The sequence below is a fragment of the Xyrauchen texanus genome, chromosome 12 (genome assembly GCF_025860055.1).
Source record: "Xyrauchen texanus isolate HMW12.3.18 chromosome 12, RBS_HiC_50CHRs, whole genome shotgun sequence".
Classification (NCBI taxonomy): Eukaryota; Metazoa; Chordata; class Actinopteri; order Cypriniformes; family Catostomidae; genus Xyrauchen; species Xyrauchen texanus.
The window spans coordinates 41,294,707-41,313,456 of record NC_068287.1 but is presented as its reverse complement, the minus strand read 5'-3'; the positions used below and the strand labels follow the sequence as shown (position 1 = coordinate 41,313,456).

General features: G+C 39.6%; 1 protein-coding gene across 1 annotated transcript in view; it reads right to left on the bottom strand.

The window, feature by feature from the left end:
• Positions 1-4,247: 4,247 nt before the first annotated feature.
• The window catches only part of LOC127652650 (TBC1 domain family member 16-like), a 34,127-nt gene continuing 19,624 nt past the window's right edge, over positions 4,248-18,750 (bottom strand). Inside the window, exons 8-12 of the mRNA XM_052138916.1 lie at positions 16,491-16,625; positions 14,450-14,636; positions 12,824-13,003; positions 6,845-6,991; positions 4,248-4,709 (exon numbers count right to left, since the gene is read on the bottom strand). Coding sequence (XP_051994876.1) covers positions 4,443-4,709; positions 6,845-6,991; positions 12,824-13,003; positions 14,450-14,636; positions 16,491-16,625 — 916 coding nt within the window. The 3' untranslated portion in view covers positions 4,248-4,442. The remainder of the gene's footprint in view (positions 4,710-6,844; positions 6,992-12,823; positions 13,004-14,449; positions 14,637-16,490; positions 16,626-18,750) is intronic.

Genomic DNA, 18,750 nt, shown 5'->3' with positions numbered 1-18,750 from the left:
TCTTGGTGGTGCTGGGGCTTGAACCTCCGACCTTCTGGTCAGTAACCCTGAGCCTCAACCACTGAGCCACCACTGCCCCACTGAACACCTAGTTATTCATGAGGTTATCTAATCAGCAAATCATGTGGCAGCAGTGCAATGCATAAAATCATGCAGATACGGGTCAGGAGCTTCAATTATATTCACATCAACCATCAGAATGGGGAAAAATATGATCTCAGTGATTTGGACTGTGCATGCTTGTTGGTGCAAGATGGGCTGGTTTGAGTATTTCTGTAACTGCTGATCTCCTGGGATTTTCACACAAAACAGTCTCTAGGATTTAATGGTGCCAAAAAAAAAAAAAAAAAAAAAAAAAAATTCAGTGAGCAGCAGTTCTGCGGACGAAAACGCCTTGTTGATGAGAGCGGTCAATGGAGAATGGCCAGACTGGTTTGAGCTGACAGAAAGGCTATGATAATTCAGATAACCACTCTGTACAATTGTAGTGAGCAGAATAGCAGCTCAGTGCATGTCGAACCTTGAGGAAGATGGGCTACAACAGCAGAAGACCACGTCGGGCACTTTATTAGGACCAAAGTGTTCCTAATAAAGTGCTGAGTGTGTGTGTGTGTGTATATATATATATATATATATATATATATATAAAACATGTTTGTGGCTGGCTTTGAGATTAATTCTGATGGATCAGGAATCAAATAAATGGCCAAATTAATTCCCAAAGTCACAGTAATTATTTGACATGTGTTACTTCTAAAACGGGTGATGAAAAATGAATTGACAGAAAATTATATATTTGCACCATCAACATTTAAATGGCAAATATGAAACTGATACATAATCAGAAACTGTGTTAATCCGCAAAGACAAACTCTAGAGCAGCAGGATGCTAAATGAAATGGAAAGTGGCATTCAGCCAAGCTCAGCTCCCTTATAATCATCCTCTAATTATTTCACAAGCATGTCATCATCCCTTAACCCTTTTCAGAGGTCTCGCCCATGCCTCAATACTCTTGGGGTATTTGAAAGAGCAGCCCAATCGCCTAATGGCTTAAAAAAGCCCCTAATGCACGACACTGATGGAGACTGCATGTTGAGAGGCAAAACTCCTCTTTAAGAGACTAATGTCACCTTCTGACAGCAATTTGCCGATATCTGCCTTTAAAACAGGCTAAGGGGGAAACTTAAAGACGCCAGCCACCTTCATGTTCACTCTCGCTGAAACAGCTCTCAATTGCAGAGCGTAATCTTTAAGAATGCCTTGTTCCCATTCAACTGCCATCTAATTAAAGTCAGTCTCCCTCTTGGGTTTGGATTGTTCTGTTCTTAAGAGAATTATCAAGACCTTCTGCTACAGCTGAACACAGGCAAACACAGAGTACACACACACACACACACACACACACACACACACACACACACACCCCTCAAATGGACTCGAATGCATTAACATAACAATTCCCCTTTTTTTAATTAAAAAAATGTTTAAAAAGTGACATGAGGGTGAGAATAAAAATTTTGGGGTGAATTTTGTCTTTAATAACTAGGGTTATGGGTTTGTTCAAAACCTAACTGGAGATAGGCCGATACTGGTTTTAATGACCGTTCTGATACTGATCATTTTTGTGTTGAAGTTTCAGATAACCGATATACGATTTTGAAATCTTTTAGGCACATTAATATCTTAAGCATTAAATGTTAGTTTTAGATACACAGTTTATTACAAAATCTCAAACATTAACAATCCACCTTTATTAGATATGAAAATGCTATATATACATATATATATGTGTGTGTGTGTTATAAAAAATAAATTTAACACACACACACACACACACGCACGCACGCACACGCGCAGTCAGAAGTTTACATACACCTTAAAGCCAAATACGTTTAAATTCAGTTTTTCACAGTTCCTGACATTTAATAGAAAGACATTCCCTGTCTTAGGTCAGTCAGGATCACTATTTTATTTTAAGAATGTGAAATGTCAGAATAATAGTAGAGAATTATTTATTTCAGCTTTTATTTCTTTCTTCACATTCCCAGTGGGTCAGAAGTTTACATACATTTTGTTAGTATTTGACAGCATTGCCTTTAAATTGTTTAACTTGGGTCAGATGTTTTGGGCAGTCTTCCACAAGCTTCTCACAATAAGTTGCTGGAATATTGGCCCATTCCTCCCATTCCAGGTTTGTAGAGCCTCCTTGCTTGCCCATGCCTTTTCAGTTCTGCCCACATATTTTCTATCAGATTGAGATCAGGGCTTTGTGATGGCCACTCCCAATACCTTGACTTTGTTGTCCTTAAGCCATTTTGCCACAACTTTGGAGGAATGCTTGGGGTCATTGTCCATTTGGAAGACCCTTTTGCGACCAAGCTTTAACTTCCTGGCTGATGTCTTGAGATGTTGCATATCCACATCATTTTCCTTCCTTATGATGCCATCTATTTTGTGAAGTGTACCAGTCCCTCCTGCAGCAAAGCACCCCACAACATGATGCTGCCACCCCCATGCTTCACGGTTGGGATGGTGTTCTTTAGCTTGCAAGACTCACCCTTTTTCCTCCAAACATAACAATGGTGCAAAACTTTATGGCAAAACAGTTACATTTTGGTTTCATCTGACCAGAGGACATTTCTCCAAAAGTAAGATCTTTGTCCCCATGTGCACTTGCAAACTGTTCTTTGCGGAGCAGCCTTTCAGGTTATGTTGATATATCTCGTTTTACTGTGGATATAGATACTCGTCTACCTGTTTCCTCCAGCATCTTTACAAGGTCCTTTGCTGTTGTTTTGCAATTGATCTGCAAAACTATGTTCATCTCTATGAGCCAGAACGTGTCTCCTTCTTGAGCAGTATGATGGCTGCGTGGTCCCATGGTGTTTATACTTGTGTACTATTGTTTGTACAGGTGAATGTGGTACCTTCAGGAATTTGGAAATTGCTCCCAAAGATGAACCAGACATGTGGAGGTCTTGTCTGATGCCTTTTGATTTTCCCATGACGTCAAGCAAAGAGGCACCGAGTTTGAAGGTAGGCCTTAAAATACATCCGCAGATACCCCTCCAATTGACTCCAATTAGCCAATCAGAAGCTAAATTAGGCTTGAGATAATTTTCTGGAATTTTCCAAGCTGCTTAAAGGCACGGTTAACTTGGTGTATGTAAACGTCTGACCCACTTGAATTGTGACATAGTCAATTAAAAGTGAAACAATCTGTCTGGAAGCAAATATTGGAAAAATTACTTGTGTCATGCACAAAGTAGATGTCCTAAACGACTTCTGAAAATCTGTGGAGTTATTAAAAAATGTGTTTTAATGACTTCAATTTAAGTGTAGCTTATTATGAGTTCTTAAGACCAATTCCAGTAAATAATGGTAATAACATTTGTTCAAGTTCAAAATCAAACTTTGGGTTGCACTTAACTGTATCAAATAGTAATTAGACATAGAATACCTTTTTAATTACATTAACAAAACAGTTATACTTAAGAGCTTGACCTTCCACCATCCATGCAATTATATTTATTGTGAGGATTTGAAAAGCATAAATGGCCAAAATTAATTACAATGGAACATCCAGAAATATATAGCATACTAAGTCTTCGATATGATGAACAAATAAATGAACTGTTGCATATAAAAGCATCCGGACAATAATGAACAAGTTTAGTTCATGTTTGTAGTTTGCACAGAATAGGAACAAAAATATCCAGCAATGTGATTGATGCAAACAAAGCTGGAAAACATGAACTTCCTTCGACTGTGGTAATGTACCACACACACACACACACACACGCACGCACACCACGCACATTAACACGTGCCTACAAAGTGATATAAAAAAAAAAAAGAAATCAAATAGAAAAATATTCTGAAATGTCAATCTGCAAGATGAAAAGGTTGTTATTCTTGATTGTTTGTGATAATTGTACATGTATATTATTGATGAAATCGATCTATTCCACCAACAAAAAAAAAAACAACAAAAAGTTCCATAAAGGGATAGTTCACCCCAAAAAAATGCAAATGAATATTATGTCATCATTTACTCACCCTCACGTTGTTCCAAACCCCTATGATGTTCGTTCTTCTGTGGAACACAAAAGGAGATGTTAGGCATAATGTTAACCTCAGTCTCCATTCACTTTCATTACATTGAAAAAAGTTGCAATGAAAGTGAATGGAGACTGAGGTTAACATTATGCCCAACATCTCCTGTTGTGTTGCACAGAAGAAAGAACATCATAGGGGTTTGGAACAACATGAGGGTGAGTAAATGAGAAGTACATTTTTGGGTTAACTTTAACCTCCAAAAGAGGTCATCAGCATTTATAGACGAGGCAGTGTTTGATACTAGATGTCGATTACAGCTATGGAGACCTGAAATCCCAGAACTTTAAATGGTGACTGGCGATGATCCCGAGTCCAGTTTGAGTCAGGAGTGCTTGTGGAAGGTGAAAATGTCTCGTGTTTTGGAACCTTTCTTGCCCTCGCTGGGCTGGTTTGGGCTAGGTAAGGGTGGGCTCTCGGGGGTTGCGGTGCCTCCATAGGGGCAGCTCTGAGAGTCGGGATGCTCTCCGGAACATTCTACGGCAGGGATGTAGCGGCTATCCCACATTCCGGGCCCGCACAGTTTACACAAGTCGTGTAAGCTGCAGGGAATTCTGGGAAGAAGGCGGAACTGATAGAGCAGGCTACGTGCCTAGAATTACAGATAACGAGAGAGACAAAATCAAAGAAAGAAATAGAAATCTTCAAGCAAATGTAATGCATATTTGGTTAGATAACATACTAAAGCAATCTCTTCAGTCACCAACACTTCGCAAACACATACTCATACATTGTTTAGGTTGTAGAAAAAAGGTGTGAAAGTCTCCAAGTAATCTTAACCACAGATCTTACTTGACTCATAAATCCAAAACCGCTATTAAAGCTAGGGTGAAACCGTAAATTAAAAGGATAGTTCACTCAAAAATGATAATTCGCTCATCTGGGATGGCATGAGGGTGAGTAAATGATGTGTATGACTTAATTACTTCTCCTGAACACAAGAGGAGATTTTTAGGAGAATATTTCAGCTCTGTAGGTCCATACAATGTAAGTGAATGGTGGCCAGAACTTTGAAGCTCCAAAAAGCATATAAAGAAATCTATAAGACTCCAGTGGTTAAATCCATGTCTTCATAAATAATATGATAGGTGTGGGTGAAAAAGAGAGAAAATATTATATGTCCTTTTTTACTATAAATTCTCCTCCCTGCCCAGTAGGTGGCGATATGTTCGAAAACATGCGGGGTTGGGGGGAAGTGAAAATTATTTTATTTAAAAAATTTTTAAAAAAATACAAAATAAAGACTTATTGATCTGTTTATCACACACACTTACAGTATATCACTTCTGAAGACATGCATTTAACCACTGGAGTCTTATGGATTTATTTTATGCTGCCTTTATGTGCTTTTGGAGCTTCAAAGTATTGGTCACAATTAACTCGCATTGAATTGGCCTACAGAGCTGAAATATTCTTCTAAAAATCTTGATCAGCAAAAGAAAGTCACATTTGGGATTGCATGAGGGTGAGTAAATTATTAAAGAATTAATTTTTGGGTGAACTTTTCCTTTAAGGCTAGCGTAAACTTTGTTTTTTTGTTCCATTTGGACACGTTTGATAAAAATGGCTTGGAAATGTGCACTACATTGAGTAGTCATTCTGTGTTGGAAATGACGAAAGTCATAACTTGGACATCAGTAAGATTGATTCAGTAACAACTCACTAAAGAACGATTCACTAAAAAGTGCCAGTGCAAAAGAGTCATTTGTTCGGCAATCGGACTACACTGGTCGCACTATTCGTAGGTTCAGTAGCGGAGCTGCCACTGAATTGTCATTATTTTAGTACGATGTCCCGCCCACTTTGGCGGAATATTGCTTGTTCAGGATCTTTTAACAGAAACGAAAATCAAACGATTCCAGTATTTAAAAAAATATGGATTCAAAACCATGTTCAGAACCAGTACTCTGTTCCCAACCCTAGCTTTAATACAATTTAATTATAGCAAATTCAATTTAAATACAATTTAATTTAGCAAATACATGCAATGCAATTTAATTATATCAATGATTCAAATGATATGAATATTAAAAAATATATATTAATTTCCTCAATTCACAAAAAATACTTTACAAAACAGCAGGTGCTTCAGGGCAGTATTTTCAGTTGATTTGTTTTTTGTATTTAAAAGAGTCTTTTTTTAACGTTTAAGCTTATAGAACCCAGAGTCCCCCAGCCACTGGGGGTTGTGCCAGGAAGGGCATGTGACCTGTGCCAAGTCAAATATGCGGAACACGGATGGTCCGCTGTGGCGACCCCTAACGGGAGCAGCCGAAAGAAGCAGCAGCCGCTTACAGAACCCCTTTTCAAGTGATTTTACCAAGTAATGTAGAACATTTTCCCAAACAATACAGGTAAATTAGTTAAAAAAAAGGTTACTTAATAATTACAAAAATGAAAACAGTCATTGGTCTGGCCAATGTCACTACTCACCACAACTTTAAAAACATGTATCTAACTGTAATCTGACTATATGTAGTGATAGTGTTCTCCAAATAGGGTATAATTGCTGTTATTTGCATGATGCATAACATAACTGTTGATTTTAAGACATAATTCTTTATATAAAACACCATGCCCAAAAATTGTTTGGCATCCAAACAGTTATTGTGAGAAAAATATCATCTGTATGTAGCTGTACGGCGATAAATCGCTATTGTTTGACACAGGACAAGAGCGCAGCATGCATAACCATGAGGAGGTCTGTGTGTGTGCGTGTGTTCATACCTTCCTCAGCACCAGTTCTCCATTCATGTGCATGGAGAGGTTACTAAAGTGCAGCAGCATTTGATCAGTGGCGAGCTGCTGTTCGGTGACATCATCGCCGTAAAGCACAATGATGGCTACACACAGGAACAGATGGAAGTAGTCTGTCTGCCAAAGAACATTCACACACATTATAGAAAGCCATAATCGAACAACCAACACCATATATTTATATATACACCAATAAAACGACAGATTTCAGAACCTCCACCAATCACGATGAGGCTAAATGCTAATAGAGCCAATTACAAAGCAGTAAATGTCGACATGCAAATGAGGGAAGCACTTTGTTCCCAAAAATCACCTCGTTATTACATGCCAATGAATGCAAATGGCATTCTGTGGAAGCCTGATAATTAGCATCTCATCTTCATTAGACACTGCAGAGACCCTTAAACTGATACAGACACCCATTCGTTTATCTAATGGTAGGAATTAGCATGTTCGTCTGTTTCATCCAACCATTGTGCATTTAAGGAACATTGACTATTTGGATCATTTACTAATGGTTTCCAAGGTTTCAGTTACAGACAGGAGGATGCATTGTATGCAATTGTATAAAATAACATTACAACAATATTATAACATATGTTTGACTATTATGTGGACTAGGTACATTTCTACGCAGAACAGTCCTTCAAACTACTGGATGTTTTGACCTATTTTTGAACTTTCACACATTCATCTGACTTTTACAGTAAATATCATTAAAAGGAAAGAAAGGAGGAAGTCAAAATGGGAAATAAACTTCTTAAGTTTAAGTAGGGATGCTCAGATTTCAACTAAATCTATGAGGGGAAGATTGCATCTCATTTAAAAGGTCAAACGGTCAACATAAAGGTTTAATGACATAAATGAACTTAAAACAACATAAAAGAACAGACACACATGCTAAGCAGCCTTGTGCGTCTCTCTCTCTCCCGAACTGGTGTCTCCGGCTCCCCTTTATCTCGCTCTCCCGCTGATCAGCTGATTCAGCGCTGGCCATGCTCTATCATGGCCCAGCCACACCCTCCTCCTCGTCACAATCCTCCCCCACCCGATTCTGGCCAGGGCGCCACCGGTCCGACTAACATACCCCCCCTCACCCCCCCACCTCTGGAGGGGAGACGCTGTCATTCTGTCAGTCGGTGGTCCACCCTGCCACCTGTGATCCTGGGGGAGAGACGAGGCAATGTGTAGGGAGAGGGAAAGGGCGAGACACAGACGGTAGAGTCCTCCGGCCCCTGGCGGACGGAACCGCTTCTCCCCTTCTCGGCAGACGGCCGCGGTTCCTCCAGGTCTCGGTGGCCGCCAGGGACTCCTCCGTCCCCAGGCAAATGGCCGTGGCTGCACACTTGGTGAATGGCAGCAGCGAGGACTCCACGACAGCACGTCCCTCCTCCCTCCTGGGTTTCGGCACCACTGTAACAAATAAACGAACGAGCAAGGAGGAGGTGGGAACCGGCTGAATGCCCTCCTCCTCGTCACAGGCAGTTATAGATCTGGATAATTATCATAATTTCTTCAATATACTATACACAAGTGAAATGGATGATTCTAACAAAACAAAAAATTCCAGATCCTATTTTACTCTATAATTAAAAGAAACAAATGAAAAATGTATATTTTGCCTACAGAAAATGAAACCTATTTCTTTATTTTTTTTAGACAATATTATATACATTATGTCAGTGTTTCCCAACCACTAGTGTGCCGTGAAAGATTGTCAGGTGTGCGTGGAAAATTGGCAAATTCCACAAAATAAATAAGTGCATGAAAAAAATGATGATAATTTCCAGGATACAAACTCCTCACCTTATGGAGAATTTTGCCGTTTTGAAACCATAATCGGTCACTTTTGTGATTGTGAAGAGCAATGATTAATGTGCAAACGTGATTGATATTTATACTCATTAAGGGTCATCACATGACTCACGTCAGCGCTGCAGAATACATTGAAGTCTATGAAATGACGTCACACCAAAATGTTTTTCACACAAACATTTTTGCTTCACCAATAATATCTTTGAGATACTAAACAAGAAATATTTAAAAACTGTCCAAATTTGTGAAGACACATTGAATGTCTCATAATTTATTTTAATTAAATATGACCTTATCGTTTACAAATATCAGACTGTTATTGAACTAATTAGGAGTGGTGGGCTAAAGCATATAACTGGTATTCAGAAGGTTGCTGGTTCAATCCCCACAGCCACCACCATTGTGTCCTCGAGCAAGGCACTTAACTCCAGGTTGCTCAAGGGGGGATTGTCCCTGTAATATGTGCACTGTAAGTCGCTTTGGATAAAAGCGACTATATTTACATATAAAATGTAAATGTCATTTAAATTCACCAAGAAAATGCTTCGACCTAAACATTCTGCAACTCTTGTCATGTGTTCAGCCACCAGAACCAAATTAAAACTGCCACGAGAAGTCATCCGTCCGAGGCAAAGATGCAAACTCTAATGACAATCACCTCGGCATCAGTCTCCCTTGATGCGTTTGATTACGCACAGCCAGGCACCCAGTTATAGTCGGACCAGGAGGAAGGTTGTTGTCGATGGAGTTCTGTTCAGTTCATTTTTTACGTGTTTTGTTCATTGTTTAATCGTATTGTTTTTTTTGTAATAATGCGTTGTTCATATGTCGTGTTTTAGTGGCCTCCGCTGTCACTGCGGGGAAAAAACATTCATCAGCTTCATGTCTCTGTTGTACATCTGTTCTCTTCATAAATAAATAAAATGCATAATCTGCTATATGCCCGTCCTGTAAATTCATGATTAAAATTAAAATGACGGGTAATAACAGATTATGACGGAATTTGTCCGACCCTGTCCGTACTGTATGTTTTTTTTTTTTACATAGCTGAATTTAAAACATTACAAGTAAACACGCTGCTAAGACGGACAGAAAACATGGACAAGTTCTTGTAAAGGAAAAATATTGAGGATGGTTAGCCTATTGTGGGACAGTGGTGGGCCGTAGAATTCTTTTAGCCATTGGGAAATACTGCATTATGTTACAGTCCCATTCATTTTAAACCCCAATTATAATTATAGCAATACAAATAAAGATAGTCATTATGATTTTAACATAACATGAAAAAGGTGGTATAATAGTTGAAAGTATTTATACATCTGTGGTAGTGGGGGCGTGGTCGAGTGGAGAGCGAGATCGGGAGATGAGAACGATAAGGATCATCACCTGTCAATGATAGTCTCTAACAGCTGGTTGTCATTGAAGTGAGAGTGGAGATGGAGTTAAAAGCGAGCCAGATGCCAGTAGAGGTGGAGAGAGACCCGCACAAACACCCGCTGAGCCTGTGTGGCATGGGAGTGTTGCGAGAGTGTTTTTGTTCTGATTTGTAAATCACATACAACATACAATTTGAGTTGAAGTTCACCGTTCCCGATTCCTCCTTTCTCACCCCAAGAACCAGATTTTTTTACATCATAGTAGTTCTCCCTTGGTATTGCCTTTCATTTTAGCTTATTTTAATTATGAAAATCATTGTATAACAGTATTGTTATTATAATACAGTAAAACATGACTGTGTTATGGTAATAATAATAATAAGAAGTAGTAATTAAAACTGCAAGCAGCAATGACAGGGCCAAGCACACCAACAGCATGTAAGGAAGTATGATTGGACATCACTGATTTTGAGGAAAGCGGTATAAAAAAACATAAGTAGAATTGCTTATATTACAATACAATCAATTAAAACTTTTGACCGATTAATTTGAACAAATATATATGGTGCGGTCAGGGTGTGCTGCTGAGATACAGCCTCAGATCCTTTTTGGCGTCTTGCTTTCTATTTAGTTGATGTGCTATTCAAGAACTATCGAAAAATTTTGTATACATGTAAAATTTTGTGCGAATCAGAAGTAGGTATTCAATTAAAAAAATGGCAGAGAGGATTTATGTCCAACCATAGCAAATTGGGTATCATCGTACTCGGCATGACCCAAAGAATCTAAAAGACCGCAATCACAGCATGATAGGCCAAATTAGTCAAACATTTTAAGCATCTTGTTTTTTTGGGGGTTTTTTTATATCTTTTGACCACAACGTGGCGCTGGCCCAAACTTTGCAAGTACCCTCAGGGCATGGTGCCACTGATGCATACCAAGTTTAGTTATTATATGCAAATGCATTTAAAATAGCATTTTACAACAACATTCAGAACACCCAATATGGACGAAATAAGACAATAGGATATCATTCAACTCCGTATGCCCCAAGGAATCTAAAGGGACCAGTCATATGATTTTAGGCCAAACTATTTAAAAGTTATAAGCAAAAATAGCCATTTTTTCATTTCTCCTGACCAATAGGTGGTGCTGTGCCGAAACTGTGCAGGTATCCTCAAGTCACGATGGCTATGGCATATACCAAGTTTCGTTTCAATACGCCAAAGCGTTGCATAGATACAACCTCACGTCCGTTTTTGCATGCTTGGCATCAAATTCGTTAAAGCGTTATACGAGAACGGTTTGGTTTACTTAAAAGCTTCTGATATAATTTATTCTTCAGTGCAAAACTCCAGGTAGGGAATGAGGTTTTGCCCCAAGTGAAGGAGTTCAAGTACCTCGGGGTCTTGTTCACGAGTGAGGGGACAATGGAGCGGGAGGTTGGCCGGAGAGTCGGGGCAGCAGGGGCGGTATTGCACTCGCTCTATCGCACCGTTGTCACGAAAAGAGAGCTGAGCCGAAAGGCAAAGCTCTCGATCTACTGGTCAATTTTTGTTCCTACCCTCACCTATGGTCATGAAGGTTGGGTCATGACCGAAAGAACTAGGTCGCGAGTACAAGCGGCCGAAATGGGCTTCCTCAGAAGGGTGGCGGGCTTCTCCCTTAGAGATAGGGTGAGGAGCTCAGTCATCCGTGAGGAGCTTCGGAGTAGAGCCGCTGCTCCTTTAGCGTCGAAAGGAGTCAGTTGAGGTGGTTTGGGCATCTGGTAAGGATGCCCCTGGCGCCTCCCTAGGGAGGTGTTTCAGGCACGTCCAGCTGGGAGGAGGCCTCGGGAAGACCCAGGACTAGGTGGAGAGATTACATCTCCACACTGGCCTGGGAACGCCTCGGGTCAGCCCAGTCAGAGCTGGTTAATGTGGCTCGGGATAGGGAAGTTTGGGGCCCCCTGCTGGAGCAGCTGCCCCCGCGACCCGACTTCGGATAAGCGGTTGAAGATGGATGGATGGATGGATGCAAAATTTCAGGCAAATCGAACATATGGCTAATGAGTTAGAAAAAGTAGGTTTTTTCGAAACATTCAAAATGGTGGAAAATCATTATCGGATGGAAATTGGGTGCAAATTTGAACAGTTGGTGGTGCAAGAGGGTTTGAGTTAGGGACTTAACATTTTGGTCAGTTATCAGTCAGGGTTTCCTCTGTCAGTGTACCAAATTTCAAAACTTTCCTCCAAAAGGGTTCTACGGGCTGCCATAGACTTCAAGACAGAAAATAGGTACAATAGGTACCTACACGCCTTCGGTGCTTGATCCCTAAAGACATCTGGATGCATCATTCTAATGAGAATTTGGGGGTAAATGTGCTTAAGTGTCCAAAAAATTATGTATTGAAGTAAAAATCATAATGGCCATTAAGGCTTAATTTTCTTTATCCAAATTATAATTTGGTATTTATTTCTTATTGATTTGGGTTAAATTTTCTAGACAAGAATCAATAGAATCCCTCACATACATCTTAGTCTTTTGAGATGACAATATCAGTATATGAAACATCTCCAATGCTTCTTAACCAATCCATGGTAAACCAAAATCCCATATAGAACCTCCAAATTTAACCTTATATTTCACAAAATATTCAGCAAATGGTTACAAATAATAAACCACAACTTTTAAGTGTTGTACAGGAAGTTGTGACCACAACTGTTAACTTCATTCCAGTTTGAGATGAGCAGTATAGCGTGCTTCGTGTGTGTTTTACCTGATAGTGAGCCCAGCAGGCCTCCCACATGCGCAGAGCTTCAGCGTCAGGGAACTCGCGTTTGAAACACAGAAGAACCCAGCGGTGGCAAAAGAGCAGCTGAAGTCCATCCTCACCCAACCGGGTAAGATGCTGGTGGAACCGAGGCAACATCAACCGCAAGAGCTCTCGCAGGTACATCTGGACTCACATGTAGGGAAAGGCATAAACAAATCCAATTACTGCACTGTATTGATTTTCTGATCAATATTCTGGTTAGGGCTTGTTCTGAAACCCTAATACAATGTATTAAACTTCCACAATTAATTCAGCCCAAACCACTTACAGCAGAGGATTTAAATCTTTTTTACTCCAAGAACCCCTGTTGTCCAAGACAATATTTTAAGGCTGTACTGTACTTCTGCTGTAATAATGACAAAGCTAGTATTCAAACTGTCAATACATTAAAATAAATGATAACGATCCATTTTGTGATTTCAGAAGTTTCTAGAAATGTATGTTCAGCTTTTATACCAATAAACATTCAGAAATTTCCACAAATCTGCCAAATTTCACCAATTGGAATTCAATTTTGTTGAACTACATTTATAAGCTCGAGTGAATTCAGTCGCATTATAATTTGTCTTGACAAAGTTCAACTGGCTCTGTCTCCTGGGTAGGGTTGCATCAACCGATTGCAAGTTCAATACACAATAAGCCTTCAGATAAACTTGATAAGACTTCCAAAAAAGGCCGCTAGTTGGGCCATTAAGTTCACACTTGGGGCTTAGTAACTACCTAGTTAACTTTGAACTCAGTGCCTAATCTAGAAGCACAATCTGTTCTTAATGCAAGGTTTAGCTAGTAAGTCATAGGTAATGAGTAATCAATTACTATGGTAAATGGTCTGCACATATAGCACCTTTTTTTAACCTTAGCGGTTACACAGTGTCCCATTCACACACACCAATGACGGCAGAGATGCCATGCAAGGTGCTATCCTGCCGTTGGGAGCAACTTGGGGTTCAGTGTCTTACCAAAGGACACTTCGGCATGTGGAGTCATGTGGGCCGGGAATCAAACAGCCAACCCTGTGATTAGTGGCCGACCCGCTCTACCACCTGAGCCACATGTTGAAAGTTAGAAACATCAGCAGTGACAAGTTACCAGTAAAACGCATGCTCTTCACCACAAATTTGACAAGTTGATTAATGGGTCAATAAAGGCTGTCGTCATAGTCGTCTTGGGGCAGCCCCAAGACGACTATGCCCCAAGACGACTATGACGACAGCCTTTATTGACCCATTAATCAACTTGTCAAATTTGTGGTGAAGAGCATGCGTTTTACTGGTAACTTGTCACTGCTGATGTTTCTAACTTTCAACATTCAAAATCAAGTCTCACCCTCAAATGACATTGCGTTAAAATAGCCCACAAATGGATGTGAAAAAGAACCGTTGCAAAAAACGTAATATTTTTGTATTAATTGATATTAACTTGGAGCAAATGTTTGCCGTAACACTATATTTTTGTAAGGGGGAAAAAAAAAAAATATATATATATATATATAAAATGTCCATGAGCACAAACAGAACTCAAATTCTATTCCAGTTTCTGTTGGTTTTTGAGACAGGAGACCATCCTTACCAGTTGCCTCTCCATATCCTCATCTCTAGGAGAACTGATGAAGATGGTGTTCTCCATGAGACCCACAAAGCACCAGAACGTGTCGCTCTCGTCCTGGATCTCAGTCAGAAGAGGAGCCACCAGGTCTGACATGCCCTGACAGTAGCCCATCTCTGAATTAAACACGGCATAGTTCAACAGGATTCGTCTGAGAGGGAAGTTGCAAAAGAAAACCTCAATAATAATAGTTTGAAAGTTTAATCAATAAGATTAATTACAATGGGCTTATAATTGTTAACATTGCAAAATGTTAGAATAACTGAATTCATTAATATTATATATTATTCATAGAATAAGGAAGACTCATTACTTCCAACGATTGCCATTTCCTTTTTTGCCAATGGATAATTAATCATGCAGCGGAAATATTGCAGTTGCATGGCTTTTATAAGTTAAGTCTTATATTAAAATGCAAGACAATTAATGCAGCACCAGTTCTCCTTTTTACAAATGGTTGTTCTATTAAAAAAAAAAACTGCTTATACATGTTTAGTAATAAAATTACAGGTGGCAATAAAAAGTATATGAACACTTTGGAATTAGCTTTTTTTCTGTATTAATGTCATAAAATGGGATCTCATATTCATCAAAGTCACCAGTATAGACAAACACAATGTGTTTAAGCTAACAACACACAAATAATTATAATCTTTCATGTCTTTATTGAACACATCCCATTAAATATTCACAGTGCTGTGGAAAATGTAAGTGAACCCTTGGATTTAATAACTGGTCAATATTCCTTTGGCAGGAATAACATTAACCAAGCATTGTGATACACGTAGTGCTACGTGTTCTTCTCAAACAATTCAACCTTAGTTTCATCAGTCCTCAAAGCATTTCCCAGTAGTGAAGTGGAGAGTCAAGGTGGTCTTTGGCAAACTTACACCACTTTTTGTTGGAAAGCAGCGGCTTCCTTCGTGGTGGCCTGTCATGAACACCATGCCTGTTTAATGTTTTCAGTATAGTAGACTCATGAACAGAGAGGTTAACCCGTTTTTTAATGATTCCTTCAAGTCTTTATCTGTTACTATAGGGTTATTTTTTTACCTCATTGAGCTTTTTGCGGTGTGCCCTTCGAGTCATTTTGGCTGGATGGCCACTTATAGGGAGAGTAGCTATAGTACTAAATCATCCCCATTTATAGACAATTTGTCTAACTGTGGACAGATTCATATGTAAGCTCTACAGTATAACTTTGTAACCCTTTCCAGCTTTATGCAAAGCAACAATTCTTGATCGAAGGTCTCAATTCTTGATTTGAGATCTCTTTTTTGAAGAGTCATGGTCCATGTTAGCAGATGCTTCTTGTGAAAAGCAAACTCAAAATGTTTGAGTGCATTTTATAAGTCTAGCTCTAAACCACACCTTCAATCTAGTTTCATTAACTGGATGCCAGGTTTGCCAACTCCTGACTCCAATAAGCTTTTGTTGACATCATTAGCCTAGGGGTTCACATACTTTTTCCAACCCACACAGTGAACGTTTGAATGATGTATTCAATATGTACAAGAACAATACAATTATTTGTGTTATTAGTTAAAACAGATTGTGTTTGTTCATTGTTGTAACTTTTGTAAACATTTGTGAAGGCAAATTTATACATAAAAGGTCATTCCAAAGGGTTCACATACTTTTTCTTGTTACTATACATGCTAAATTTAGAATTTTCTTAGTGCGCAATGTGCAAGGAACATGTTGAGCTGTAATAGTAGATGAAGTCAACCACATAATCAAACACTATAGGGTATAAAAAGTCCATTTTTCCAATTCGAACCAATTCAATACGTCCATTTTACCTACTTCTTTACAGTAACTCGCTGGATTCTGCTGCTGCTTCCAGCTACATTTAACTGGGTAATTATTATTCAGGTCTCTGCTCAACTATAATCAAAAAGTTTATGTCTTGATGAATTTATTGTTGCATGTTGTAAAAGGATTGAAATACAAATAGATTGGCTATAGGAAGATGAATGAATGAGGGCAGATGTGAATTTCTAACCTCATGATTTCTACATTGGGGTTGTTCTCTCCCCTGAAGAACATGTTGCTTCTATCTGTTCTCACGACGTCTTTATCCACAGTGAACTGAACCTTCCTCCAGAACTCACTGTGCTCCTCTGGACTCATGGACAACCTGTAGAGTAAATATCAAAACGAAAGACATGAAACAACTACAAAATGATGGGCATCCTGAGCTGTAAATATACAGGATAAGAGAAAAAATAAAAACCAAATAAAACAGAACACAAAAACAAAAGGAAAAATAAACTGAAACAAAACCAGAATGAAACAGTACAGAACAGATTGTGCTGTGTTGAAACACCATGTTTAACATCTTAACATTCCTGTCCTCAACCCACGGTGGCCCCTCCGGCTATAGACATTCTCATAACAAGCAGGTGGGATTTCATTAACACTGTTTGTTTAGCTCGAAACAATGCCAGACCTGATGCAACTTCATGTAAGTGTTTCGAGACCTCTGTTTGTGTGATCTATTCCCACATCTCTCCATTACCACCTCTCGGGCCCTCAAGGTTTAGACAGATGACTGCACAGCAACACCCTTTGCACACCACTAACAACCTATTAATTTTTAAAACACCAACAGAAATGTTCACTGCGAGAGACTAAGTGCATTGGCATTACTGTAATGAAACATGTCATTCAATGCCTCAGTAACAGCACTGCAAATCCAGACATTCTTTTACAATGCATTACCCCATACCTTTTTGTTATTGAAATTACTGGATTAAACTGCACATAATATTCAGATAAAAGGGACAAAAAAAAACCATGTACATAGAATTCAGAATTTAGACACTCAATAGATGTCAATATGTACAGTAGATATTAGCCAGCTGATAAAGAACCACTGAGCAGTACCAACATAATGGGATATATACCATGGCACTGAATGATTCCCATATTCATGTACCAAGGTATTATTTACACAGTACAGCAAAAGCACTTCAAAGAATACTATGGTATTAATACAATGATCATTTTGAAACTTTATATTAATCAAACCATCTGTTTTCTGCATTTAGAGTATCAATTTTGAACCAGCAAAAAAAATCCATCCATCCATCCATCCATCTTCAACCGCTTATCCGAAGTCAGGTCGCGGGGGCAGCCCCTCCAGCAGGGGGCCCAAAACTTCCCTATCCCAAGCCACATTAACCAGCTCTGACTGGGGGACCCCGAGGCGTTCCCAGGCCAGTGTGGAGATGTAATCTCTCCACCTAGTCCTGGGTCTTCCCCGAGGCCTCCTCCCAGCTGGACGTCCCTGAAACACCTCCCTAGGGAGGCGGCCGGGGGCATCCTCACCAGATGCCCAAACCACCTCAACTGACTCCTCTTGACGCAAAGGAGCAGCGGCTCTACTCCGAGCTCCTCACGGATGACTGAGCTCCTCACCCCATCTCTAAGGGAGAAGCCCGCCACCTTTCTGAGGAAGCCCATTTCGGCCGCTTGTACTCACGACCTAGTTCTTTCAGTCATGACCCAGCCTTCATGACCATAGGTGAAGGTAGCAACAAAAATTGACCGGTAGATCGAGAGCTTTGCCTTCCGGCTCATCTCTCTTTTCGTGACAACGGTGCGATAGAGCGAGTGCAATACCGCCCCCGCTGCCCCGATTCTCCGGCCAACCTCCCACTCCATTGTCCCCTCACTCGTGAACAAGACGCCGAGGTACTTGAACTCCTTCACTTTGGGCAATACCTCCTTCCCTAGAATCTGGTTTCATTATCAGAAATTTCAGTTTGTCACTTTTAATACATTTGCAAAGAATGTAATATTGGCACTTGTGGAAAATGTTGCATAGTGAGGATGTCTTCAAAAATAATGACATAAATAGTTTTCATGTATCACTTAAATGTCATACAAAGTTCAGTAAACATAAAAAATCAAAATCAATATTTGGTGTAACCACCTTTGCCTTTAAAACAGCCCCAATTCTCATTGGTACACCAGGACACAGTTTTTCTTGGTTGTTAAATAGGATAGACAGGATGTTCCAAGCTTCTTGGAGAATTCATCACAGTTCTTCTGTCTATTTCGGCTGTCTCAATTACTTCTGTCTCTTTATATGTAATCCTAGACTGACATGAGGGGTCATGGGGGTCATGACATCTGTTTCAGGTCTCCCTGTTCTTCTATTCTAATCTTTTCTATTTGCAAAAGTAATGTTTGGGAGTCTAACACTTATACTTCCCATTGACACATTAAAGCTGAAAATATAAATAACCATCTTAAGA